Here is a 27805-nt window from a genome sequence, read left to right on the forward strand (position 1 = left end):
GTTGTAAATGATATAAAACTAAACTTAAATGCTACGAAACTGATCAACGAGCCGGCGTGTTTGTTTACTTTTGTTTCCAGGGTGTGTATAGCTTGAGGTGTACCAGACTAGAATGACATTCGCAGTTTACCTTATTGTGTACACCTTTGATTCGAAAATTTTGAACGATTTTAAAAATTAAATACGAGCACGTGTTGGTAAAAAGATACAATAAATAAAATAAAGTATTAGGGAGTACAATTTGTGTCCTTCTACCCCGTTAATAACCAGCCGATTGTGAACGTATCCAGAGCAGCTGGTCGTCCCGCAAGGATCATTTCGAAATACTACTCCTATCCTACTTTAGACTCTGTCGAATGCAGGACACGGGTACGAGGTGATCGTCACTCCAATCGAACTGCAGCTGGTCGTAAAGAATCCTACTGTTTCCGATGCGGGTCGTTACACAGCCGTGGCGAAAGACGATTGTTGGGGAACATCTTAACTTTACCTGCCGTGTCCATCCCGAGCCAGTTATGGGCTTATGCATATGATGAATTCGAGTGGGTAAATCGAGAACTCAGCTCTTAAGACTCCTTGAAGTTTCATTGCTCCTTTTCTTTTTGTTATAGGTAGCAAGTAAAATATCATTCAAGAACTTAACGCTTTTTAAAATGTCAAATATAAATAATTTTAATAACATTTTCCCAATGTGTGTGGTGCCTTGCATTCCTCATGGTGAGGGTTGCATACATTAGTTCTTGGAGGAGGAGGTGATGCCGTTGACAACCGTATGGCGCGGACCAACATCGTCGGGTTCCGCCATCCTTCGGTTGCGCAGTCGCACGCCAAACCCGTCGCTTCTGTTTATCGTGCCTTCCTATGCAATTCATAACAAAACGAACCGGGGGACACTTACTCACATTTCCATTTCGGGCAAACGCATGCCATGCATGGAGCCTCGGGTTGGGAAATGGGCTTCGTGGCTGTCAAGTGCCAGTCAGCACCGAGCCAGCGAATCGAGTGGAGTACCGCCGTGAGTGTTTGTGTTTGTGTGCGCTGGGAAAACGCCTTCCCCTCCCATCCCGGTGCTTTCGGTTGACCTAAGGAGCCCCTTTGTGGGGGGGTTCTCTGCCGTGAAGGATTAATTTCGGGGACATCCTGTGACACCGTCCATCCGAAAGTGTGGAACATAAACAAGTGCAAGTTGAGCTGGAAGTGGAAGTCAAAAGCCAATCGACGTTTTATTGGCCCAGTTTTATCTGCGTACTGCGTACCGGACATCCGGGAAACGGTGAGTGAACCGGAAGAACGGGTATAACAAGAAAAGGAAAAGGCCACAGCCCAGATTGCTTCCTTGTGTGAAGAACGATTTAATTCACTGTTCTTACGATGTGGAGTGTCGTGGTCGAGGACTTTCGGAAAGGAGCGATTTGAAAAGGATTAAAAGAAAGTGGACCTTAACTGGGTAACACCACAACACAAAGGACGAATAGCTCGAGCGTGATTCGGACGTGATTCTTTGGGAAAAGCACTTTGGGTTTCCCCGGAGCAAAGCTTTTCCACTCGAAACGGAACCCAATGGAGGCGCATTAAATCACCGTATCGTCTCCTTCTGCCTGATTTTATATCGTGTTTTGCATTCGATTGGCGTGCGAAGTGATAAATCGGCCGATCAATATACCGTGAACGTGTGCTAGGGGGGGGGGGGGGGGGGGAACGTTTAAGTCGATAGGTTAATCGTGAGAGTCCCCTCCTGCCGCCCTTCCCGTCCCCGCGGTTGTTGTCCGTCCGTTGCCTAGCGCTTTGCCGAGCGTTGGCTTTTTCCAACAAATTTCTCAACCCCCGGGCGGGACGACAAAGAAAAGCACGTTCCGTCGCAAGATCGCGTTCGGAGGCTAGAGAAGGAAAATGAGTCGCCGGTTGTGCAAAATTGACACGGTCACAAAATTCGAGCCGTGCCTCAAGTGAATGTTTCCAATGAAAAAGCGGCAAAAAAGAACCAACGCGTAGAAACGGAAAACCCACCCGTAATCTCTATCGATCGATTGTATGGCACACGGTTGGAGGAAGACACGGTTGAGGGAATGTGGGGTGACAATGTGTTTTCCGGAACCTCCCCTCCTACCCTGTCTCATACGTTTGGGTCGGAGGAGGAAGTTCCTGAGGGTGCAGTTACGTGAGCATGTGTCCCGGGGATGGGTTTTCCCTAATCGATGGACACGATTTGGAACAACATTCAAAACAAAGCTCGATACAAAATGTTACTCTACGGAAGGACCTATACAAAGCCATAGAAAATCCCGAAGTAAAGAAAACCATCCCCCCAAACAAATACTAACTGTTGCCGGAAAATCGGTCCTTTTTCACTTGTTGTTTGTACTGAACTTTCACCTCCAACGGAATCGAATCGGGTGTCTCTCGTTCGTGCTTTCCTGCTGTTGAAACTTTTATAATTATGTTGTCAATGTAGCTGACAAGGCTCAATTGGGCGGCATGCTTTAAGAGCCGACCCGTTTTCAATCAGTTCCGCGTGTAGATATTTCCCTCTCCTATCCACACATGAAACACGACCCTCCCACGAGGAGAAGGTCCAAAGAATTTCACCTTTCGAGCAAAAACTACACGGTACACTTTTCCTTCGACGAAGGACAAAGAATTTCGCCTCGAAGGTTTACGTGGAATGAAATGGAACGCGGATTTCGTTGGGATGTCGCGTGTTTGAGCTCATTAGCGGAAATGTATGATTTTGCTTTTTGGCACGGAGTTGAACGCGCGTTAATTTATGCTGCATGAGCTGAACTCTATGACCTTTTTTTTCCTATGGTTGGTAGAAGTGTAGACAAATCGATTTTTGTCGTCAACACATTTCATAAACATGTTTAAGGAGACCAAGTAAAATTATTTATCTGTAAGCTAAACATATGACGCTGATGGCAAACATCCTTTGTATCCTTGCCAACATAAAGGTGTCTTAAACTCAACCATCCAAACTCCATTCGTTGCCAGCTGCTCCTTATCAAGCACAACAGGTTCCCAATATCACCTGAAATAAAATCGAATTCCCCGAAGCACAAGATTCCGCGCTTAGCTTGCTTCCAAGAAATGTTATCTGATACTCCCACCCCCCCTACCCTTATACCCTTGTCGTTGTACGCCGTCTCCGGTTTACATCAAACGGCTGACGGCGGGCCGTTTCTTGTAATTGAGCCGTGTGTACTAAACAAACCGCCAATGCTTTCCTTTGTCAAGCAAGATTGACAATTTACATAATTAAATCAATCAGCCGTTGCCTTGGGGGGCGGCCACAAGAAGCTATTCCTTCCCCTCCCCCCTCCCCCATTCTCGTCTTATCTTTCTCCATCTTGTTTATCGCTTTGTTTTCTTTCGTCTCACCCTCCGTTTCGCAGCTGCCTCCCGATGGCGAATGTGTTGGAGTGCGTCGTTAGCGGCACGGGAAGTCGCTGGATGCTCGGCACGTTGATCCTGGCCCATCTGATTGCGTACAACGAAGCCGGTGGACCGGGATCGATGATCGGGATGGCCCTTGCCGCCCTGTACGCCGCCTTCGCCGGTAAGTAGGGCTCAGTGAAGTACCTTCCCTCCTCCTCCTCCACCTCGATGGGGGCCATAAATCGCACACTCTCTGATGAAACGGTTTCGTGGTCCCCTTTTATTTTCTTCGTTCCGTTTCTTGTGCCATTTCGCAGGCGCATGTAAATCCGGAGTCAAATCGCTCCAGATCTCGTACATCCGGACGACGCACCGGGTCGACTTCTTCTGTCTGTTTCTCGCCAAGTGGATGGACATATTGGCCCTGTTTTCCGCCTGCGCCGTCCTGGTGCGAACACTCAGCTCCTCGCTCGACGCCATGACCGGCGGGCTGGCTCGGATGTACATTTTAGGTAAGTGGTCCCCTTTCCCGGCCGATTGTCGAAAGCACGCATCGCTCGTCCGTCACCCCGCGCGCGAGATGATAAGAAAATAAGCGATGCGTGGAAGAAGAAAGTGATGGAACGGAAAAGTTATTATGATAAATTGCCCGGAAAAAAACGGTGCCGCTGCGTTTCCTCCCAGCTTCGCAGACTCCGAAAGCGGGGCCATGATTGCGATATAATGAAATTGGACAAAAGAAGGGAAAAAGATTCGCGGAAAGTTTGTGCGGAAAGGCATTTTTGTTATCAACGTGTCGGCGTTGTTGAAAATGGGTGTTTGAAATATTTGGTCTGAAAGATCATTTAAAAATATTTTTAAACTAACAGAAGCATTTTGGTGTTATCAAATTTGATAAGTTGACAAGTATTTTTTAATTGTACAGATATAATAGAACCCATATGAATGTTCATGTTTAAATCAAAATTGTTTACAGATGAGCTTCTTTTCAAAGAAAAATAGTACAGTTTGATCGTTATTATTACATTCCACTTATTCATTTACATTATTCAAATTGCTAGTTCAGTCTTCAACAACACGATTTCGCTTCACTCACAACTAACTGCCCCCGAAGCGCCATATTAATTTTAGTGTAATTAATTAAGTGTAATTTTACACGTCATATGACTCCACATTTAAGTTTTCCCTTTTCCCCCAAGCCACCGAATCGGTTGCATGCGTAAAACTCACGAATGATACCGTTCCTCTGTGTCATCTCCTTCATGTGCGCTTCATGTTGTAAACACGAGATTGCAATAATGTTTCCGAGGGATCCATTTCCTTCCCCCGGTTTAATTTCCCCTTTTCCATCGGGGCTGCGGGAAAATGGGAGTTACTTGGCAGAATTGGTGCCGCTTTGCATAAAACACCAATTCCCATGCTCATACAAACGTTAATTACTCATTTTACGGAGTCGCTGTTCGCCGTTTGATTGCTTGCTTTCCTTGCTTTAACCATCCGTACGTTTTCGTAGGACGAAACTCACCCGCCAACGAACCCTGGCCGGACGTCATCGGCGTGGTGGTCATCTTCATCGTCACCGGAATGTTCATGCTGGGGCTGGAAAATACCCGAATTTTCGGCCTGCTCATGATGAGCGGCGTGCTGCTGGTCGGTTCGCTCGTCGTCATCATGACGGGACTGCGTGGCAACGTCAACCAGTTCCACTCGGAGCCGATCCTTCCGAAAGGCGTCGTCGGGGTAAGATTAAAGTAAATTGCCGCCGTCTGCCTCTCCCACACCTCCAACACCTCCCACAACCTCTCCTGGTTGGCTAAATGATTTTCCATGTCGTCGGTGTTCACGCGTTAAACGTTTCCCTTTCCCACCGTCCCTGGCTTCAACGGCACGGAACTAATGAAGCTTTTTTGTCTTTTGCATGCCTTCCCTTACCTTGATGGAACATCCGTCCACCGGCCGTGGCAGCTTCTCTCCGGTACGGCTCTGTCAACGTTCACTTACTCGAACGATTTGCTAAACGGTAATTACATCAAGCGTCTCCTGGGATTGGCCGTTATCCTGCTGGTTTTACTATCGAGCGAACTGGTGTGTGCGTGCCTCACGGTGCTGATAAAGTTCAGGTTGGTACGGATTTTCCCTGGCCACGAGCGCACTCGAGTGTGTGATGGCTTGAAATTTATAGCCCAGTGCCGCTCGTACGTTCGGCTCATTGATTTCAATTAATCGCTCTCGGAAACCCCAGCTCCAGCCACGACTACGAGGCCGTACCGATCCTATCCATCTTGGAGCTGAAGGATTTCCACAAGCTGATTCCGGCCGTCGCCTGCCTGCTGGTGCTGACCTGTTCCGGCGCCCTGCTCGAGCTGTTCCCCGAGATGTACACCCAGATCGTGCAGCTGACCACGTCCGACTGGCGCATTCTGGCCAAGCAGATCGGGTACGAGAACCGGGACAGTGGCAGCCCGACGCTCACCATCTTCACCGGAGGCAGCCTGTGCGCCATGCTGGCCTTCGCCTGCCCGCTGGAGAACCTAACCTACATCCTGGCGGCGAGCAACGTGCTCGCCACACTGGCGCGCTCCTTCCACTTCCTGTACCTACCCTTCCGGCCGCATTACCTCGAGCAGTCAAGTGAGTAAAGTTCGGTTGGAAAATGTGTCACCCCCCGGCGCGGTTGACGAAAGCTGACACTGATCGAATAGCGTCCGCGTACTTTATTACTGCGTGCTTTCAGACGAATCAAGCCTCGCTTACAGTCGACTGAACACGGGCAAGTCGGCCGGAAACTCGTCGGCCGGAAATGGGGAGCTACGTTCGGCGAGGAAAAGCTTCTGGTGCTTCAAGTCCTCCCTGGCGCATCAGGTGCTCTCGGGCAGCCGGGTGGTGGTGTCATCCCACGGGAACCGGGAGGAGCACGAGCGGGAATGGCTACTGCTCGGTGAACCATCCTCTCCGAAGGCTCCGCACAGCCCACAGCAAAGCATCGAGTCGACCGTCCTGTCGGATCAGATCTCCGACATTGAGTGTATCGCTCTGGCGAAGCCGGAAAATATGGACAGCGATGACAGCTCCACCGACATCGACGCCATCGTTGATGAGTACCGGCAGAAGGTGACGGTGTCGACGGCGGGGTACAGCTCCGACGGTGAGTCCTTGCGACTGCCGACGGCTAACAGTTGGTATTTGGCGATCATTTTCATCGTCCTCATCGTGCTCGGAAGCGTAATAACGGCGTCCGGTTTGATGCTTTGGGAAACGATTATGATTGTTGCCGGTGTCAATGGTGAGAAACGATTCAATGTCCCGTTTTCGAAAGCAATCGTTACCGATGAGTGAGCTTTTCCCTTTCCTTTTTCCAGTGGTTTTTATTCCAGCCGTTATATTGCTGCTTTTCCCGAGGTACGACCAAACGAATTCGTCCACACCAGCCTTGATGACCTGCGTCATAACGGTCCTCGGTTCGTTTATACTTTTCTCCGCCTCGTTCGCCCAATCTTGGCCAGCTTTACTTCTTTGGTTCCTCGCCGGTACGCCACCACCGAACCGGACCCCGATCTCATCGATCTTCTTTCAACGTCGTCTTCTGTCTTTGTAGGGCTGTTTTTGTTCATTCGCTGCGATACCTGGTGCTGCCTCTGTCTGGATCGACCCGGCAGCGGACAAACCACCCTCATCACGAGCGTATCCTCGACGAAGACCACGACCACGATTCGCGTCCCACGCCCTCCGAAGGGAGCCATCATTCAGGCTCGCATTGCCGGCCACAGCTGACACTCGGACTCGACGGACAGCGAGCTCTTCGAGGACGAGGACACGGTCGAAGAGTGGACCGACTGATGGACAGACGCGGGCAGTGCAAACTGTGCCGTGGTTGTATGAACGAACGAACGAACGAATGGGTCGATGGGAAGGGCGGGAAAACGCCGATTTCCCCAATCAACATATTTACAACACTTTCTTGTTCTCTGTGAAAAGCTAACGAAAACAACGGAACTCGTGATCTCTGTCGTGGATGTTCCTGAAGGGAATGGTCCGAAAAAAATTTCTCTCTGCATGTGAATGTGTGTACGTTGTACGTGATGTTACTTCCATCCTCATCCTCTGCACCTCATCCTCAAGGATGCAAACGATGCAAAACAATTGTATGAATGTGATAAACCAAACCAAAGGAAAATCAAATCAAAACCGACAACTATTTTAAGCTCAGTAGAAATTGGTAGCGTAGCTGGTTTTCCGTTGCAAGAGATTTTAAAACAAACCGACGGTCCGACGGTGGAGGTGGGTCAATTATAGTTGCTGCACTTTGAGAGAAGGTTGAAGTGAAGAAGCGATACATCGAACCGACACACATCGATTTTGTCGTGTTTCATTGTCCGACATTGCGGGAAGTTGTAAAGATTGAGCCTAAATTGAGCGGCCTTCAAGCACCATAGATAGATGTTTCCGTTTTGCAAACATTTTGGCCACTTTGTTTCCAACAGAATAGGGTGAACGAAAATAAATAGCTTGATCGAAATGACAGTGATATATATTTTTGAGAACCGTAGCTTAGAGCATGCAAACGCTAGTTGAAGCAGTTTTAAAAAAGACCGTTTGCCGCAAGCAGATAACCGTAGAGTTTGTTAGTAATGCAAATGGTTGCAGTGAAGAATTTCGGGCTAGTGCTAGTGCCAGCAGAATGTAAAATATTGCGGTTGTGGGGTTTGAACCGATCATTAGTTTCGTTTCTGTTGCTTGATTTATCTGGTCCTTCTTACCTAACAAAAACCTACATTCATTCTCTACCTATAACCACCTGTTTTTTGAGAATGGGCTCAATTTCTTTGTAGCACTACATGTAAGATTTCAGTGTGCAAAGAATCTCCGAACGATATAAGTTAGTTCGCAAATACGTAAAATAAAATAACGTAAATTGGAGATAGATTTCGGAAAACAACATGTGATGTTTCCTTCGTAAATGCATCCAACACATTGTAGGGACTTCTCTATCTACATCTTTTATCGCTTTGTCAATTCTCTTTTGATCTTTTCTATGGCATTCATCTTATGTAATTCGCTGTTACTTGCGTATCTTGGAAGAACGCTGTATAAAGTTTCTCTTCAATCGATGTTATGAACGACATAATTTCAAATAAAGTGTTCCTTAATCTCCTCGAAGTATAAGTCTTATAAATTGAATCCGAATGCTCTCCATCTCGGTTGATTGGTGTGTTGTGTTTAAACTATATAATTTTTCACATAATCAACACGTGCTATTGCATATTCAAGGGTTAACAAGTTTGAGCTTCCTTACGCAGCCATTATATACGGACGCAACCACTCGACAGTGACAGATTCAGAAGGAAGATGTAAACAAAAATATAAACAAGTGAACATTTTTGATCAGTTTTATTTCTAGTGGATATTTAAAGAGAAAATGCCAGCTTCCTGTGTGATTCCGGACTGCAATTTAAAGTATACTCACAGTGGAGATGTTTCATTTCATAAGTACGTCGATTTGCGGTTCCCGAGTTCGATATTCCCTTGATAACGCTGCTGTTGTCCCCGCAGGTTTCCACTAAAGCATCCCGAACTGCTCAAGCAATGGATCGAGTTTGCAGGACGAGACGAAAGTTGGGTACCGACCAAGTGGAGTGCGGTTTGCAGCAGACACTTTGTGGAGAACGACTTCAAGGATTGCCCATTACGAAAAATGCTCTTACCCGTAGCGGTTCCGACGATACGTAAAGTAGAAGAAAAAGAATGCCGTGTAGTTGACTCACATTTGGCAACGCCATACGAAACTATTCCTACCGAAGAGATTCCTTTCCCGGACGACGAACACCTTCATGAGGACATAGAAGTTTCTTCCGTAACGCAGTGTCGCATATCCGCATCGGAGAATGTCGACGATGAGTTGCACGATGAAGAGAACCAGCTCATTGAAATCACATGCCGTATTTGTGGTGAGGTTTTTAATCGAGCCTTAGGCAACGTACTGTTGGATCTTTCGCAATCGATCGAAGTTGTTACGAAGTACCTGCCGTTTGTGAACCCCGAGTTACCCAATCTCCCGCGGAAGATTTGTATGAACTGTTCGCAAATGATCAATAGTTTTGCAAAGTTTTGCGACAACGTTATACGAGCACAAACGGATTTGGAACAACGGTTTGCGCGGAGTAACATCGGGTCGCCAACTCAAAAATCAACGACTGCAAGACTTCAACCGGAAACAGTCCCAAACAAGTCGATGAACATAAAGCAAGAACCGATCACGATGTTACACATCAAGGAAGAGAAAATTGAATCGACCATTGGTGGATGCCGCCAGAAGGAACCTGAGCGGTCCAGTGAAACGTTTGAAAAAAGTCCGGTGATAATAAAAAACCAATCCACCACCGGGGATCACAATAGTATCATTCTATTCAACGTAGGCAATGAACGATCGAATGACACGATCACTCCCACCATTGTCAAGCAACAGCAGTTCCGGGAGTCATCCAAAAATTGTGAAATTCTCGAGATAGTTAACTTGTACCCACCGATTGTGGACATTACTAGTACGACGATCAGAGAGTTGCAACCGTATGAGATCACGCTACCTCCCGCCATGCCGATAACCAACACGGACCCGGTGCCATCGATACAGCAGCCATCCATGGCGACGCATTTCATGAGTGGCTTGAAGGTGGAGAAAATGACCGAACAAGAATTGGAACAGGATGACTACTATCTGCGGGATGCGCTTGCTTTCACGAACACACTAGAGGAGCATAGCTACACGAAGCTTCCGATCCAGGCCGACGATAATAAGGACGATGTATTCCACACCATGAGTGACACAAACACCTGTGCCGAGTTGGTCACCATTCTCGAGGAGCGGAAAAGCAATATTGTAAATAGTTTTAACTGGATTTGTGCCGATTGTTGGCGCAAATTTCCAAACCGTCGTCGTCTTTTGTGCCATACGCTGTTAGAATGTCCAGCGCGTCGGAGACTAGCAGTAGGCTGTAATTTTTGTCGCCGGAAATTTCCCACCTGGTCAAGAGCAAGGGCACACGTTGCCATGTGTTTGAAACGGGTTGCTAGGAGAAAACGATGCACAGTCAAAGCAATCCTTGATCGGTCTAAAAAGGCGATTCCACAAGCGGAACCTGAAAAGCCTTCGAATCAAGAGGAGGAGGTAATTATTACCCGCTACACGTGTTCGATGTGCGATCGATCATATTCCAATACCTCCAATTTACGACGGCACCTGCTCACCCACCGACCGCCCGAGCAGTGGAACCACAAGTGCGGAGTTTGCCAGAAAGTGTTCGACAAACTCTTCGATCTTAAGAGGCACCTGCAAATCTCACCTTGTGCGAATAGTCACCACGCGGTGGCTACGGATGATTCTTCTTCGGTGTCTTCGGAACAGCCCGAGGGAGTTGCATTCTCTAGCTCTGTGATAAACACAACGAATCCGTCAACCGAGCGGCTTTTGTACGTGTGTTCGACGTGCAATAAACATTTTCGATCGTACAACAACCTGAAAGTGCACGAACCCATTCATACCGGGCTGAAGGCATTCATTTGTGAGGCATGCGGGAAGAGTTTCACCGGCCAGACGAACCTTTGGCAGCACCGGCTGACACACTCCGAGCTGCGACAGTTCCGGTGTAAGCTGTGTCCGAAAGTTTTCAAACGGCGTGGCGGATTATCGCAGCATGTTCGATCGTTTCACATGAAAATCAAACCGTACCGATGCGCCACTTGTGGGTACGAGTATGCCCTGAAGGCGGACATGACTCGCTGTCGGCATTCGAAGCTAAAAGATTTGGATGCATGCTAATTTATACATGTCGGGAACCAGTACCAATAAAGAGAGATTAAAAGAAAGGAGAAAGCCAAAGATTCGGTATTTGAATGCCAAAGAAACAAACCCACACCGGTTCATGGAACATATTGTGTACAGTATTTTTATTCAAGAGCAACTACAGATTAACAGATAAAACATCTAATATACACTTAAGGTATGTTTCCCCCGCTTCCCCAAACCCTCGGGTAACACACGTTTCCTAGCCTTACATTATCCCCTCCTCTAACCGCCCTTAGCCAGCTCGCATCAAAATACGTTCTCACAAATCCTACGTATCAAAAATATATCTTCCATCTAACCATATCCTTCCAGTTTGCTCTATGCGCGTCAATAAACGACAGCTATTGACTAGGGGGTGGTTGTTGTTTGAATGTTACCATCGATTCAATTCCAATTGAAAATATGAACAGACTCAAATCCTACAATTATCGTGTTACGTGTCTCAACTTATGGTCCAGTTGCAGTCCAGTTTCAAATCATCTTTTCCCCTGCGGACGGAACGCGGAAACTGTTCATACGGAATTGTTTCGTGCTGTGTGCGGAACTATTTCTTATTCATGTTCTATTTTTTCAAAACCACATACACTTACCGTAAGGTGCTTCGGGTGTGAACGTTAACTATACCAAGCCAGGGTTGAACGTAGGAAAAGCGTACGTTGGATCATTGAAAATAAAAACGTAAAATTGTGTGGCAAATTGAATGCCTTAGTGCAAAAAACACACTACTCAAGACACTGTGTTTGTTAGAATAAAATTAAATGAATCCACCCGTCCAGCATGACACATTTATAACTAAAATTAAAATAACACTCTGTCCAACGGTTTCAAACGTGTTGAAACCAACATCGCCACCTACGATTGACTGGTTTTTCTTTTGCAGATTGGGTCTACCGATGGATGGTGTTTCTTGTGACTTTCTGTGGCTGACTGAACGAATTCCTTAATGCTACGCGACGAAAGTTCCTGCTCGCAGCTTCTTTCGTTTCTCCTATCTTTTGATTTTTACAACATGAAAACATCGAACACAAGGTCGATCTTCCCTACCCCCCGATGTCCTTGCAGGAGAGGTTTTTGGGAAAGATTCTTCTCCATTCTACTGGAACACCGCCGCACGCTGCTGGAACTGCTGTCGCCTCAGCTGCCGTTCCTCCTCCATACGGCGCCGCTCTTCCTGCTCCTGCCGAATCTCGTCGTGGAACTTGTTCGTGCGCAACTGCTGCTCGATCTTCGCCTCGAAGAAGTCTTTCGCTCCACCGACGCCCACCTCGTCAACGTCGATCTCGGTCAGGCGAGCCAGCTGACCGAGCCCGGAATCCGAAATGAGCTCTCCGGCACGTGCTTTTCTGTTTGTTGTGCAGAAAAGAATGTTAAAATGCAAGATTAGTGAATCAGCACCACACAATGGACACACGCACACACACTCACCTGTAGATTAGAAGGAACTCGCGGAAGGAAATTTTCCCATCCTGATCCTCGTCCACCTCGGCGATCATGCCCTTCAGGCCGAGGTGCGTTTGTGGGGCGCCAAGCTTCTCCATCATAAACTTCAGCTCGGCCAGATCGAGGTATCCATCGTTGCCAACGTCGTACCTACAAAAATGCAAGAATGGATATTTAGTCATGGCGGGTATTTTCAGCGGTCGATTTGACAAAATCAAAGGCTAACAAATGCCACGCACGTCCGAGTCGGCAGTTGGCTGTAAATTCCAAGCCAAATGTAAGTCCCTCGGAACGAGTGTCCGAGAAGTGGTCAGACGGGTGTATGATATCATTTTATTAGCCTCAACTCTCCTCCCAAACAGTGAGCTGTTTCTGTGCTTGTGTATTTCATTAATAATACACAACCGTTACGTGTTAAAATGCTAACCACCATCGCCGCGGCTTTCGCATGTGCAATTACTTCTCCATCGATCCCTTTCTTGTTGTGTCGTGTGTGTCGTCATGAAATACAACATACTGTTTATTGTTGTTCGGTGGAACTTTTTCGAAAACAACCATGTCGCGTTGTTTTAACGCATCGTCGTCGTTTATTTTGCGTGTTTGGGTTTGCCTACCGTTCGAGAGAAGCCCGAAGCCCAGCGTTATTGTTTGCGTTTGTAAATCTGCCGCACATAAAGCGATATGGCCGTTGACAAACAGCACGAGCACTTCGTCCGTGGATTGATAGCACGCGGTCTCTTCGAAGATGCGAACGGCAAAGGCGTTTATCGGCGTTTCGTAGAGCGCCATACACGAATGAGTCAGTGCTGTTCGCGTGCTTTGGAGGAACAGAATCTCCACACCATATTAAAAAAAAAACCACCCTTGTGCGGTTGGGTTTGGGGGGGAGGTTATAAGTTATTCTTTGCAACCAGTTTTGCGACTTGCAACAAGTAATGAATGGTCCAACGTTTGGTGACCTTAGCGAGGACGAAGCGCGATGTTGATCGCAGCTCCACTCCGCGATCGCTTGGGAATGGAAAAGCCAACGGTCGAAATTCAAAACCGGTTCCTGATTTAAACGCCTAATGCGACATCGTCCCAAGATAGAAGGCATGAACTGTTGATTGGACACAACATAATCCCTCAGGCGTTGTCGCATTAGTTTGAACCTGAATTTTTCATTATAAATTTCATCCATCATTCCGCCACACGGACACTCATTCTAATGTTGACCTATTCTACTCTCGATTTCAGGGCAAGCGATCGCACCCCTCTAGCGTTGATATGGTAAAGGTCAGTTTAATTTGTGTCCCACCCCTTGCAAACAATGGTACCTCCCAACCAGGCGGGCGGAAGGAACTGTGCATGGACAACGATCCACTTCCTGGCCCCTGGCATAAAAACCGTTGTCCCCCTTCATAGTTTTTTCACGCCTGGTCAACTCCGGTTTTCGGCTCGATGGACCCGAAACAAAGACGCACGGAAACCCCAACTTCATCGTGAGTCATCGCTGTGATCGATCATCTGTCGTGAGTTTTTTCTGGACACGGAGTGCGTGAGATCCGTTCGTCGCGGAAAGTGTTTAAGATTTGCATACTTTAAAAGACGTATCAAGTGTGTATCGCACGCACCGATTAATGTTTAATGCCATTGCTGCCCAAATTGCCAAAAAATGAGACGTCCTCAAAAGCGTCGTCATGAAGTAAACGGAAGTTTGATCGATCGCGCGATGCGGAAAATCGTCATGAGTAAACCGTTTAACCGTGAGAAAACTTTTCTCCCACCGTTCTCTTTACCGGGGAACCGATTTTTTGGTTAGTTTGGTGGTCAATTTTATGGTCACAACATACGTTACCGTGCTCTCCATTGGGTTTGGAATTCAAACGTCGGTAATCGGTTCCGAACCCAACGACGACGACTTTCGGAAGTTTGGAAAATGGCAATTTAACTTCCATTCCCCCCCCCCCCCCCCCCCCCATTTCGGCTGCTTAAAGCTGCTTCCCAATTCCCCGCCGATCGGTCGATCGATGTGGACGACTAATGGAGGGAAGATGTGCGCACACGCGCGTTTTGTCGAAAAGTTCGGCCGATGCGATCGGTTGTTGAAAAAGGGTGAACATTATAGTGACCACACACACACGTTTCTTCTCCCGGCCTTCCCTTCTTCCCCGAGCGGGGTTGGAAAAGCGAGCGCGTAGAGAAACTTTCACGATGATCATCGGGCGGGCACGCAAATTTTTACGCAACACTTCAACCACGAATTAGATTCGAATGAGGAATTAGATATCCCCACGGCCCACAGGGAGGAAGACATCGATGCATCGATCGGGTAAAACGTGAGACGCATGACAATGCTACTAAATGGTTGGCCGCAGCAGCAGCATTCCCTCCCCAAAAGCCGATCTCATCTAATCAACTTAATCGAAAGGGGAAGTGGAAGCACCAAAGCGGGGAGGGACCGTTGGAAGCATGGCATGATTGGTATGCTGCACATCGAACACGGAGAAGATCGATTGATCGTTTGCCGACTGTTAAGCAAACCTGGCCATCAAAGCTGGTCGGTTTTGGGGGTTCGATGCGCCTTTACCTTTTCCGAACCGTTGCATGATTGAATAATTGTCCCCGCCAATGGACCGGGGCTCGGTATGGTATCTCCAACCCTTCAAGCGGTATCAGTTGGGCCACCGGTCAAACGGGGAAAGGAAGCCAAAGAAAGCACATCGACATAGAAATGAAGAAGCACGCAATCGGCCAACGGTCGACAATGGAGAACGAGACAACGATTGCGCCTTCGAAGGGCCATATTTCTAAGAAACATTATGTGCAGGAAGGAAACGAGAAAAAAGGGCCACAGTTCTTTCTTCGCGCAGTGCGTCGCAATGCAGCCCCAAAGGCTGGACAGCCGTGGGACACGGGTTCCCTCTCCGACGTCGGACATATGCGACCAATATGCATATCTAATCATCGTCTTGCCGCAGCCGTTGGCGGCCGTTGGACGATGCAGAAAAGTGTTCGCCCGACCATAAACCACCACACCATGTGACGGTCGGGACAAACGGTTTCCCATGTGACAACCATGGCCGTTCTTCGATGGCGCAGCAATTTGACGGTCGTCGCTTGCGTGTCGTGTCGGTCGGAGGAAGGAAACGAAAGCAAAGCGCACGTTGAAATAATCGAAAGCATAATCGACGAGCAGAAAAAAAGGGAAACCCTCCTTCCGGGAGAACCGGATCCCACGCCCTGCACAAGTGAGGGGAAAGGGGCTGGTCTGAACCCTGTGCCGTAACATTCTCCATTCGAACAACGAAGGTTTGTTTTCACCGTTGCCAAATATTCAACCCGCTAGATCACACATTTGATGATCGTTGCTTCACTTTCCATGGGACGAGAAGGGGCAGGTTTGTTATACAATTTGCAAAACCAAACCATATAGTTGCCACCGTTCCACTGTGAAGCCGAGGTTCACGGCACAATCAGAAACACAAACCAACACCGACGGATCGTTCCGACGTTTGGCGGTGTAGTATATAAATTAAGATTGACTCGCTTCCACCGCGAGTGTCGAGTGGTCGGGACACAACCGGTTCGCGATTTCGAAGCCATTCTCGGGACGGGTGCGGCTTCGTGATTGAAAGCGGAGATATCCCAAACTCCTTTCGTAGGAGTTGAAGTGTGGCCATCCCGAGCGAGCGGGCGGGGAAGTCGGGGTGGTCGGGTTGAGCGATCAAGTTTGTTATGACACCAGAACAGCATAACCTAATCGGTTCGGGTGATCCTCCGATGCTTTTGCATAGTAGTAGTTTCATAACATCTTCATCCTCGATGCCGTTTCCTTTGTAAGGACCGTCGATTCGACTGATTCGTTAAAAGGATCTAATTTAAAACAACTCCCTCCGAAACGAATGAGTCACGCCGCATTACCACAATGAAATAATCGGCTCGGTATCGCGAACAACAGTTGCGTTGATTATTTTATGATTTTATCGCACCGCCACATAATTCGCAATTGAAACAATGCAAAGGGAGCTGACGAACAAAAGGGGCGACTTATGGAAAGACAAATTGTACCCGACTAACCGACGCCAGGACCCTCGCGTTACGTCCACCGGGAAGGATAGATACGGTAGCATTGAGTTCAATTTCCTTCTCGACTTACGATCCGAGAGACCAGTTTGTCGCTACCCTTTCCTACTTTCCAGGCGAAGTACCCGGCAATTGCACATTTGCCCCAGTGTTGGATGACTCAACGACAACGACGACGTCCCCTCCTCGTACTCGGTCCATCACAATTACCACGGCCGTAACGAAGATACCAAAGTACGACGGGGTGGAATTACTACCGTTTCCTTCCCTGTTGTTTTCCATTTAAACCGCTCTTACTTAAAACTCGCCGGTAGGCCTCGATTTGAATGCGAAACTTTCTTGCCATCGGTGTCGGTCACGATCAGCACGAAGGTAAACAACTTTTTCCTATTAGTAAAGAGGTGGTAAAACGCACGAGTATGATTCATCTCGCCATCATAAAACTCTGCTTCCCTTCATTCGTCACTCTAGGAAAAATTCTTCGAACTTCGAATGTAACACTGTATAAACAATCAACAAATTCTAGCCACGAATGAGTGTTTAAATTTACAATAGTGAGTAAACCCGCTATAGGGGAAAATTGTAAAACCAACTCAACGGCCGATGATTCCATACATTTACTATTCATACTTTATTATTTCATCAGTAATCACACTCAACTTTTATACGTTACCATACCGAAGGTTATCAAAATTTGATTTCTAATGCATGCAGAGACGCAACGCATTCGACTTCCCGCAGTGTGTATCTTATTTATGGCCCTCTAATGCGTTCGAATCAACGCCCGAACTCCGCTTCACTATTAATTTTTCCCGTGGGACGTTTGATTAAAGTTTGATGATGCGTTTTTAGTGGAGGTTTATGGTTTTCCAATCCCTCTTACATCATCTTTTCCGGCCGTGGAGATGAAACTCGTGGGCTCAATCTCTACCAATGACCAAACGTTTAATTTTCTGCCAGATATAAACATATCTGGCACAAATTACCAGTCAACTTAATTCGATCGAATATTACCTCGAGCCCTGTGTTGCGAGCATCCCACGTGTTTCGAGTATCATTTAGCCGAACTGCCCATTTTTGGTGCCCACTCATACACCGACGCTCCCAAGCTGGCCACGTGAAATTATGTTATCCGAGGGAATAGAAGTCATACTCAGTTACCCTTCCAAGCCCAACTCCATCCGATCCGACTTAGCTTAGTTGTTTTACGCGATGACCTAGCTGCAATGCATAAATTACTTTCCAACCGACCAACACACACACACACGACGCTGCTAAATGAAACCAAAATTGGACTTACTTGTTTCACTTTTAGTACCTGACCTCCGCACGAATTTCTCTTTTCCGTACCGGGAGGGTATTCATTTTTTTTACGCGGTCAATCGTTACGGCTTTTAAGGTGGAAGAAATCGATAGTGGAAGCCCCAACTTGAAGTATGTTCCGATTCGGTGCTCCATATAGGATGGGAAAATTGAATTGGATCGCTTCGTAGATCCTAAAGCTTCGCATATTACCTATGACAACTGTGTTGGTACTGTGGGAAGAACGTCGTCAAACATGTGTTACTCCTCCGTTTCCAACCGAGTGTTAATTATGCAACCAACATGTCGAGGAAATATTGCTGCAGGTGCACACATGAACAAAATCGCAAACATATGGGCATGCGATGCTTTAAACCACGACCATTCAATTAAATTACACCCCAGGTTCGAAGTTGCATCGGCTCAAACTTGGCGGGCTTCTGATCGATTTGATCGTGCAACATAGTACCGGGACGTAGGACCAAATGGTACCGTTGCTAATTGAGAACTTTCTGGCACGGAAGCGCGATGTGAAGGAAATCCAGTCACGTTTTCACACCTCTTAGCGATTCTGGAGGTCACTCTCCCGTGCGCCCGTCGTCGGCCAACAGTTTTCCAGTCCAGTCCACTCGCCCCAAGGGTCGCCGCGCTGTGATCTACAAAATTATATTAAGAAGGTCAAATTGTTTGATCTTTGCCTGTATTCTGCCCCCATGCCTGAACCTCCGCATAACGAAACGATCGTGCACGTAATCATGACGTGGAATCGTATTTGCGGTTGCGGGCCGATGTGCGGCTTTGCAAACTGCATTCTACAACTCCAAAAACGGTCGCACCTGGGTACACGTTTCAAATGGGTAATTTTATACGCCACACAATGCGCAATCTGTCCGCCATGGTTCGCTATTAGTTAATCGATTGCGTCTCAATGCGGGAAAACAGAACCGCTTATACAAAAACCAACAAAACCCCCCCCGCGCCCTTGTGAGTGGTGCTAACCTCCGGTTTCAGGTGATACGCATGAAGAATCGCTCCAAACAGACGCTTCAAGTACGTGCCCTAGATGAGTGCGATTGATGTTTCGGGGTTCGGCGGTGCATCGGTGGTGGAGAAACAGAAAAAAAAGATCGGTCGCATAAGTGCATTCGGTGTGATGCAATTCAAGCGCAAAATGCGTACGCCTTCGAGTGCCACACGCATTATCGTCGTTGCGTTGCGTTGCCGGGAACACTTGAGCACACTCGAGGGCTTCCTTCCTGGGCTGGGTTGATGGTCGGAGTTGGTCAACAGGCAGCCGGACGCACACGTTCGTCAAAAAGGGTAACACAAGTCAGTGGAACGAACTCGGCGATCGTCCAGACATAACATTGTGCGACCATATGCTTCCCTCTCTCCCTCTCCGTCGTCCGTTTCTTCAGGCAAAAGTATGTTGCCACATCGATCTTGAGCAGTTTTAGCTTTCAACAACAAAGTTTGATTGTTCTCTTCCGACACGCGCTGGTATTCTTGGCATCACCCAGAGTCCAATGACTCCAGCAAAAAAGGACCTACACACAATGCGTACCTTTTACAAACGTCTAGGTAAGCTCATTATCACACACGACCACCCCCTCTGCTATCTCTTAGAGCAAATGTAAATATTTGAAAAAGAAGTCCACGTAGGGAGATAAACTGTGTCGACAAAGAACCAGGCGGTTCCAGAAGCCACGAAGATCCATTCCTGGCGGTCGCGTGTAAAAATACTTCATCACACCACCAACCTAGGTGGCCCCCTGCTTGACGCAACGTTCGTTGATCATAAGATCTCCTCGTCGGAGTCACATGGTTTGGCATTTTTTTTTCTGTCGCTCCCCGGTTCAGTTCTTCGTGGACACACTGAAACCATAAACAGCAGATCGTTAAACAAAAACCAAATTGTCGCCAATGCTGAAAACTGTACGAAGGCAATCCAAGAATGGTTGGTTGGTAAACAACTTGCCATTTGCCCGGAGGCGGTTTATGTTGACACGTTGACACGCGGCGTTCGGTTACTCGGAACGATTTCGTAACAAGTAGTACTAATTGATGGTCTGAAAATGGAGCGAGATGGAGTCAGAATGCGAGCGAATGGCCTCCAGCCTCGAAGGTCACTTCACTGTGTCCGGCTTGTGGAGTCCGATTTCACCGGAACCATCGATCACCGGCACCGGAAAGTACGTTGTAGCGTCCAACAGTGGCCAACAAGGTCAGTAGCGTTTCGTTAAACATAAACACAACTGCCGGTCACACTTCCAGCCGGTGGGTCTTGGAGAGGGCGTGAGGTGTGTTTTTAAAATTGTGTGATCATGCGATCACCAGAAACCGGCTTAGAGACTCGCGCATGATCAACACGTTACCGTGTAAACAAAATTATCAACCTTATCGCTTTCTGGCGCGCAATGCGGAATTGGAACTCGTTAAATGAGTTCAAATTACCTTTCCTTCTGATCGGAACAGCTCGCTGTCGACGACTACAGGTTTACGATAGTGTCTGGACTCGCGATAAATATCAACATAGAACGCTGATCGGCAACATGAGAAAGATTACGGACAACATGCGTATAGGAATGTTTGGAACGAACTATACTCTACTATCTTTACAACATTTTCCTTGACTTCTGAAGGTCAAGTGTTTGAGAGAAACAACCGCAACAACATAGTAGATTTATTCTAAAACAATAAACTCATAGTAAAGAAATCAAGCAAATAGAAATAAATCCCACCCATTGAACACATCCGACATGTTGCGATCGTGAAAATAGGTTAATTTTCACCCATTGCTTGCACGTTGGACATTGTTTCGCGCTGAATTGGTCACACTGATCGTGGGCGCGTGAAGTTAACCTTTCCAACGTAACAGCATAAAAGAGAGATTCATATGCAGATGTATGCTAAGGAACTAACGTCATCGGGGCGGGAAGTATGAGAGGCGTTCGTTTGTTGTTGTGGTGGCCACTACTCTCCGCATGAGATCAATTCTCGTGATTGTCACGTTCGTGAAAGCATTACCAGCAACAGCTCTGGCTGTGAGGGCTTTGAACTTGTTTCATCGACAACACGATCGAAGGTAAACACTTGCCCATTGTGTGCGGTGGTGTTAACTGCATAATTGACCTGATTGCATCCCATCCCAGAGTGCAGTTGCACTGCAGGAAGTTGCATGGCACAGAATCATACAGCTGCATCCCTTCGCAAACTCTTCAGAGGAAGCTGAACGAAAACAGATTATCTTTGTTGTTCTTTCTTCTCCAAGGTTCCGGGTATCCTTGGTTGAGGGCCAGCAACTCTTCGAATTCTCCAGATCAGATGGTTTGAACATGGCAGAGCCTATATCCGGAACTCGTTGCGTTTCCCATTTTTATCCGCATTTTTTCTTTGTTCGTTCCCTTCGTTTGATAGAATCATAAGAGCAAAACCAAAAGAATCTTCAGCTCTGCACATCAGTGCCGCATCGTTTAGTTCCATGCTGCGAAAGATGGACCATAGGAATGTGGTGCCATTGAACAGCGTCCCATCTGGGCATCCATCATCGTATCCTTTTTGTTTGCTTCGTTTTTGAGCGCTGCTTCGAACCAGTTCTAAGCCTACTTCTCATCACGTGATTCTGCGATGGAGCCTGCATACTCCGTGCTGCATTCGGAAAACAATGCTCCGACTGACCTCTGGTCAGGGATTGCCATGAACCCGCGTATTCCATCCCATTCGACCTGCATGTATGTTTCCCTTTCACTCCAGTTGAGTGAATGTCCTCCCTGTTTTTGCACTTGCAGTGCAAAGGAATGCCTTTGCGGATGCTTTGCATGCGACTCACTTGCTGAAGGTGGCCTGATAATCCTTGATTTCCTTCCGCGTGAACTCGTGGAACTCGGTGTAGATGTTGACCACTTTGAACGTGGGCCTCACTGCCTGACCGTTATCGAGGGCGTCGTTGATTTGTTGACGACGGTTCAGGATGGACGACAGTTCCGCATCTGCTGACATTTTTTCTTCCTTTTTACACCACGCACAAGGACAATTGGATCACTGACACGTAAATGAGGTTTTTCGTGTCCTTGAAATGTTCTCTTTAGTGTAGGGATCGATAAGAGAAACACACTTGTTTGGTAATTACACAGCAAACAGCAAACTCGACGCAGTGAAAAGCACAATTGTAACAAGGACTCTTCTTGCCAGTACACCAGTGGCACGACGTAAAATCACACGAATCACCTTCGAAAGCACAAGTGGAACTGACGACCGTTTGCCTGCCGAACAGCGACCGAACCCGGCAAAATTCAAACAAACTGCCAACGGTCGTTAAACTGAGAGAGAGAAGAGAGATTTTCTGCATATGAAAGAGCAGAGCAAGAGATTCGTCGTACAAATGAGAAGTTTCTCCAGGAAACATCCAATTTGCTAATAATTTTTTATTACTTTGACATTTTCCATGGTAGACCCCTCAGATGAAAGGTATTTTTCAGAACAACAACTTTGTTCAAATTTAGATTTACCCAGCAATTCTAGTTTTTAAGGAAATTAATTCTGTTTCCAAAGAGAGAGAGAGGAAATGGAACAAGAGAGAAACGGTTTTTACCGATTGTATCCAAGGTCATCGAACCGGGATTCAAAGGTCGCAGAGTCGTGAAGTATGCAATTTATGTGCGAATCTTTTCCTTTAAAAAAATCTATGTTGCCGTAGATACAAAATTACGTTTTTATTGGCCTTCTTTAATTTGAAAAAATGTGAAGCCTTTCCGAAAAAATGTATTGTGCATCGCATAGGAATATTTTAATTTATTTTTTGGCCTCACGATTGAAGGTACTGGATGAAGCTTGCAAAACATGGTTTAGGTCAGGACCTTTCTACGTCATCACAAGGACGAAAAGAATCTTCGTTCGTCAAGGTCGTCGCCCACCCAACTTGCGATCCACGCATGTTCTCCCACTCGCACCCGAATCCTACGATATTCTTTTCCCTCCCTTTTTATTCGAATTTACGCCGTGTCGGCGTGTGGTCAAATGCCGAAGGTCAACAGATGATGGAGACGCCTAGCCGTTTAAATAAAAATATGTTTTCCACAGATTGCTTCCTATGTACTACGCCGCAGCTTCTGTTTTGCGCTTTGGATTCTATTTTTAGCTGAAAATCATCCAGTAGGTGATCAAATTTCCGGTGTGCTCCACCAGTGGAATAAGTGAATCAGGAACAATAAAAAAAACCTGTCCAAGATAACCAGCGTAGTTTCGAGAGGTAAACAACTTGCGGCATAAGACTGTTCTTGCAATCGTACAAGTACTCCAGCCACCATTACAACAACATTAAGCTCTCCATTTTTAATCTCAAAATGATGATTCCTCTGATTGCCAGTAAATCTCTCGAAGCTAGCTTTCGCAGAAGAAATTTCGCAATTTGCCCGTGTATGTCGCATCATGGACGACAACCACTTGATTGATAACGGATACAAAGGAAATTTCGATCGATATTGTGTCTGGAATAAAAGTTTTTTCAGGGAATTTGAAATTGAATGAAATATTGTGAGACCAATTTACAATTGTCACAGCTCCAATTTATTATTCCAAGCTTGTAGCTTAGTACCACATTTTATGATGCGAAATAAATACGATAACTATCGTCTTGAAGGGGTTGTCTTTAATCGGCAATTTCTTCCGGAAAATCCACAATCTCCTGCTTGTCCTCGCATGCACCTTCCCGCAGCAGACGCAGATTCGATGCCTTGCCACGAGGACTGTCAACGTCGCAGTTTAGCTCACATCGGTTGGAGTAGGTCCTCAGATTGCTTCCGCATACGGGCATGTAAATCCTTGGGCACGCACACATTCCATTGTGTCTCCTTTGCGACTGCACCGGTCCCAACAGAGCAAGAACAGCTACCACTAGAATTGCAACGTGTAGAGAACGCATTTTGTTTGATTTCACTTCTTCCGTGACGTTGAATAATTCGCAAAGTTTGTATATTTTTCACGACCGTCGTAGAATGACTAGCTGCTTGATACTGCAGGTGGTTAGCTAACGTATGGCTTTATATTTAACGCTGTTGTCGATTGATAAAAATGTTACTGATAAGCGCTAAGAAAAATAAAACAGATGTTATCAGCAAATGGGGGAAGTTGGTCCTAGACATAGACACACAAGTTACGTGCTTCCCCTCTGAAGAGGAGAGAACAAGAGGTGTTCGATCGATTTTATTTAAAAAAAGATACGCGTGTACTTTACGACAATTGTTTGACTTGGAAAAGTGCAACAATCTTTCATCATACCAGACAGTTCCATAAATCTTTGTTCTTTTCTGTTCAATCTATATCCGTCACAGAATAAAGGATAACCGTATGATCTTTACCCCAACCTTGACCAACCTAACCATTGTCCGATAAAACTCACGCATTTATTTTCTATAACTTATGACCCGATAATTTTATGTTATTACAAGGTGGTAGTCATTTACAATCCTACGTGTCCTCAGTATGTTTCTTCTTGTTTTATTTTCTTAAGTGTGATTAATGTAGATTTGAGATAAGAGATGATTAATGCACTCACAAAAGGAGTTATCGTGATAAGAAAACACCCACAAAATAATGTTTTCTGCAAATTTCAAATGACTCACTGTGCCTTTTTTGTATTCTGAATGAAGAAAACATTTCATGCGAATTTTCATCACATTTCATATTCGTCACAAACGTTGCTTTTCAAGTAGGCAAATGTATGTTTAGCTGGCACAATTATTCATTGCAATTTGATTGGGCATGAAGGCTGTTAACGTTTTAGATAACCGATTACATGCGGTTTGGGACAATGTTCTGTGTAATACGACTCGTCGAAAGGTTTATGGTGGGATCGTAATTTCCTTCCCAAGGAAGGAATCCGCAGTGAGAGTTGTACAAGGCCTCAGGGCGATAGTTACAATAATGGCGAAGAATAGAAGAGTCTCTCGAAGATCAAACAACCACGAAATCAAATGGGCTTTTTCCCTACAAATAAACGATATTTTATCATTTTTATTTGTACCTTTGAACTGAAAAAGTATGCATACTATTGCACAAGACTGTTGATTTAAATACTTACGTTTTAAAATGTTGTTGATAAGGGTTGTAGAGTACTGCATCATGAACCATCAGCTATCTTTCGGCCAATGTGATTCACACTCGTGAGCCGGTCTTTTTATCGTAGTGCTTCTATGCCAGCGATTGTTTTGCCTGCTAGGCAATGATTTTGCCGTAACTTAGATCCACGGTTCATGAAGAAGCAAATTGTTTTATCCTTTGCCATCAAAAACTACAAGTACCGGCGCTCGGGGTTGAGATTCGTTTGCAGAAATTGTGTTGATTTCCATTTTAATGATCTGTCCGACGATGTTTTGTTGTCTGTTGTGCTTTGGAAACAAACATCACCATTTTATCACGCTCGAACCTGTCAAACAGAACATTGGTCCAACGGTTCGCATTACATGTGCAATTGTATTGCAAAATTCTACTTATCTTCTCGGTAAAATATTGTACCGATAGTTAGATGAATATGGCTAGAAAAAAATAATTAACTCCGAAAAAAATCCTGTAAAATTATAGAAGAATCGTTAACATGATTGAAGTATTCAAGTCGGTAGATACGAGTTGTCAAAATTTTGACGTTATTTGATGTTTCACAAGGCGTATAAGGAAATCAGGTTAATGGACTACAATTGTCAATCCTATGTTCGAAAATAGGGTATTTTTAATATTAACTAGCAAATAATTTACCCCAAAACTGTAAACTTTGTAAATTATACCTTCAACTATCAATCATATTCATTCAAATTCTAATTACATGCCTCGGCCGTAAATTTGCTGTGTTTAAAAATGTCAAGATATGCGTCCTTTTCACTAGGCTACTGTCAAACCACAGAAGAGAAGTTTACCTCGGACCTGCGGTGACGTTGAATTAGAAAATCCCCAAAAACGTCGGGAATGTAGAATACAGTGAAAATTGCGGTGCGAATTAGGTGTTGCAAGCGCTAAATATAGCGGTACAATGACGAGATCTGGCGTATGTGTTTGGCGCAGAAGCTTGGCGTCTGTCGTGTGAATAAATGTAAGTAGTCGATGGCAATATGTTACTTTTGGTTACCGTCGGGGTGGATCAGCATATTGTGCGTCTCGCTGTGCGTCGGTGGAAGAAGTAAAGATGACAACGGCACAGGAACCGGGCAGCCGTATGTTGGCAGCATAAGTCTGCAGACGAGGTTGTTTAGCCGATTCATAGGACATGGTTGACCTGGTGCGTGTTTATCTTTCCGTATGTGAGACCAGTGCTTTAGTGGCTACCAATTCTGGCGAATTTCGGTTACCGGGAAGGGTGTGAGATGTGTGGCCGGTGTAGGACAAGTGCAAGACACTCGTTTCAGGTGATGCCCGGATTCCACGAATGAGGCGAACGGTATGCATCCTATTGCTATCCGCGCCCATACGGGAACAGTTTCACGCTGCGGACACTATTGTCGAGGGCGTTTCTACAGTTGTTTAGGTTTCCAAAAAGGGAGCGCAGAAGGGAGCTGTTGGAAGAAGCAGGTAGTGAATGTATTTTACATCAAGAGTACGCAAAAAGCGAACCAATATGTTGTGTAATATTTCCAGGGCTCGTCCTTCAACTGTATCCTTAAGTAACCCAAAAAGGGTTAAGATGCACACCCCCGCAAGGAATGGTGGAGAATTTTCTAGCAAAATTTGCCACCACCTCGCTGTGTCTGGAATCCATATCCTTCGTGAAAATCCCTTTGCAGGGCGACAGATTCTGAGTTGCCAACAAACTGCCAGTATTTTGCCTTTACGTAGTAGTAAGGATGAACTGTCGAAAGCAGCTACGTTCCCGGAATAATTTGCATTACTGCATTTTGTCGTGCAGCGGTCGATATGTGCAAGAAAGAGAATGCCGGAGCTGGAGAAAACATTGCACCGTCCCGTCGTAGGATGCTGTGAGGGAATGAGACGCCCTGGATGCGCATGTATTTGACCGTGTCCAGGGCGAACCGTTCGTCGTGACAACGCTGGCGTGGCACACGGCAAGCAGCTTTTGCATCTCCCCTACATGTATCGGATGGCCATAAATTTGCCGACTTTGCGGCCGTGAGTCATGCGAAGAATTCCCGGAATCCAACCTTGGTTGTTGAAGATCGGTTGATTTGCAAGTTGTTGGGTAACGATATGATTCTTTGGTTTCTCTTGAAGGGTGGCGATGGCACTTGTGCGATGAGAAGGGTTTGGTGCATGTGCAGTGAATCGAGCGAATTTGTCAACTAGTAATTTACCAATTGACATATGGAGGAGTTGGTACAAATTGCTGCTCAACATATGGAGCATAAGCGAACGACGAGCTCGGGAGAATGATTCATACTTCCACGCTGGTTAGACGCATTGCACAGAGATACACGTTGTTCCTCAGTAGGCTGTGTTATTTGTACTGTCGATTTAGGTAAGTTGCGTAAATAAAATTAATAGGCCGGTGTCAGGATTCAGTTGGTGTTTCATCTTGCGATCTTGACTGTGCATTATGGAATTATGGAAAAAACAGAAGCACGTGATTGAGAGTGCCATAGCAGCATTTTTGCGTTTTTGTAATTTTTGAAGCACATGGCAAGCAAGCTACACTTAATGATTCTCCCAAGTGTGGATTATTAATCAGTGTCGTTAGCATATGCTATTGTAATAGCGTCAAACAATAACGAAGACACGTCTGCAGTCTTGCAGCTTAAACATATATACTTTTTAAATGATTGATATACGGTCGTAAAAAGTTCCATA

The 27805-nt window shown here is 46.1% G+C and overlaps 3 protein-coding genes across 3 annotated transcripts; 2 read left to right on the top strand and 1 right to left on the bottom strand.

Annotated features, from left to right (window-relative positions):
* The first annotated feature begins 3399 nt into the window (after window positions 1-3399).
* LOC131281585 (uncharacterized) lies at window positions 3400-7143 on the top strand. Its single transcript, XM_058310928.1, has 8 exons — window positions 3400-3553; window positions 3690-3884; window positions 4886-5112; window positions 5338-5492; window positions 5615-6003; window positions 6107-6655; window positions 6732-6899; window positions 6968-7143. The coding sequence occupies exons 1-8, from the start codon at window positions 3400-3402 to the stop codon at window positions 7141-7143; spliced, it is 2013 nt and encodes a 670-aa protein (XP_058166911.1).
* Window positions 7144-8747: 1604 nt separating this feature from the next.
* Window positions 8748-11220, top strand: LOC131291320 (uncharacterized). Its single transcript, XM_058320521.1, has 2 exons — window positions 8748-8859; window positions 8923-11220. Exons 1-2 carry the CDS (start codon window positions 8789-8791, stop codon window positions 11183-11185), a joined length of 2334 nt encoding a protein of 777 aa, XP_058176504.1. The 5' UTR covers window positions 8748-8788; the 3' UTR covers window positions 11186-11220.
* Window positions 11221-12101: 881 nt separating this feature from the next.
* Window positions 12102-22198, bottom strand: LOC131289865 (EF-hand domain-containing protein D2 homolog). The gene is made up of 3 exons (XM_058319206.1): window positions 21849-22198; window positions 12638-12802; window positions 12102-12555 (listed from the first exon to the last, which is right to left on the bottom strand). The coding sequence occupies exons 1-3, from the start codon at window positions 22016-22018 to the stop codon at window positions 12306-12308; spliced, it is 585 nt and encodes a 194-aa protein (XP_058175189.1). The 5' UTR covers window positions 22019-22198; the 3' UTR covers window positions 12102-12305.
* Window positions 22199-27805: the final 5607 nt, after the last annotated feature.

This window comes from Anopheles ziemanni, chromosome 2 (genome assembly GCF_943734765.1).
Source record: "Anopheles ziemanni chromosome 2, idAnoZiCoDA_A2_x.2, whole genome shotgun sequence".
NCBI lineage: Eukaryota > Metazoa > Arthropoda > Insecta > Diptera > Culicidae > Anopheles > Anopheles ziemanni.

Excerpts from the sequence above, each read along its gene's own strand:
- LOC131291320 (XM_058320521.1), top strand. The coding sequence starts at position 8,789 with ATGCCAGCTTCCTGTGTGATTCCGGACTGCAATTTAAAGTATACTCAC. Across the intron at positions 8,860-8,922 it reads GGAGATGTTTCATTTCATAA|GTTTCCACTAAAGCATCCCG; the intron begins GTACGTCGATTT and ends TTGTCCCCGCAG.
- LOC131281585 (XM_058310928.1), top strand. The coding sequence starts at position 3,400 with ATGGCGAATGTGTTGGAGTGCGTCGTTAGCGGCACGGGAAGTCGCTGG. Across the intron at positions 3,554-3,689 it reads CCTGTACGCCGCCTTCGCCG|GCGCATGTAAATCCGGAGTC; the intron begins GTAAGTAGGGCT and ends GCCATTTCGCAG. Across the intron at positions 3,885-4,885 it reads GGCTCGGATGTACATTTTAG|GACGAAACTCACCCGCCAAC; the intron begins GTAAGTGGTCCC and ends ACGTTTTCGTAG.
- LOC131289865 (XM_058319206.1), bottom strand. The coding sequence starts at position 22,018 with ATGTCAGCAGATGCGGAACTGTCGTCCATCCTGAACCGTCGTCAACAA. Across the intron at positions 12,803-21,848 it reads TATCAGGCCACCTTCAGCAA|GTACGACGTTGGCAACGATG; the intron begins GTGAGTCGCATG and ends GCATTTTTGTAG. Across the intron at positions 12,556-12,637 it reads GAGTTCCTTCTAATCTACAG|AAAAGCACGTGCCGGAGAGC; the intron begins GTGAGTGTGTGT and ends CACAACAAACAG.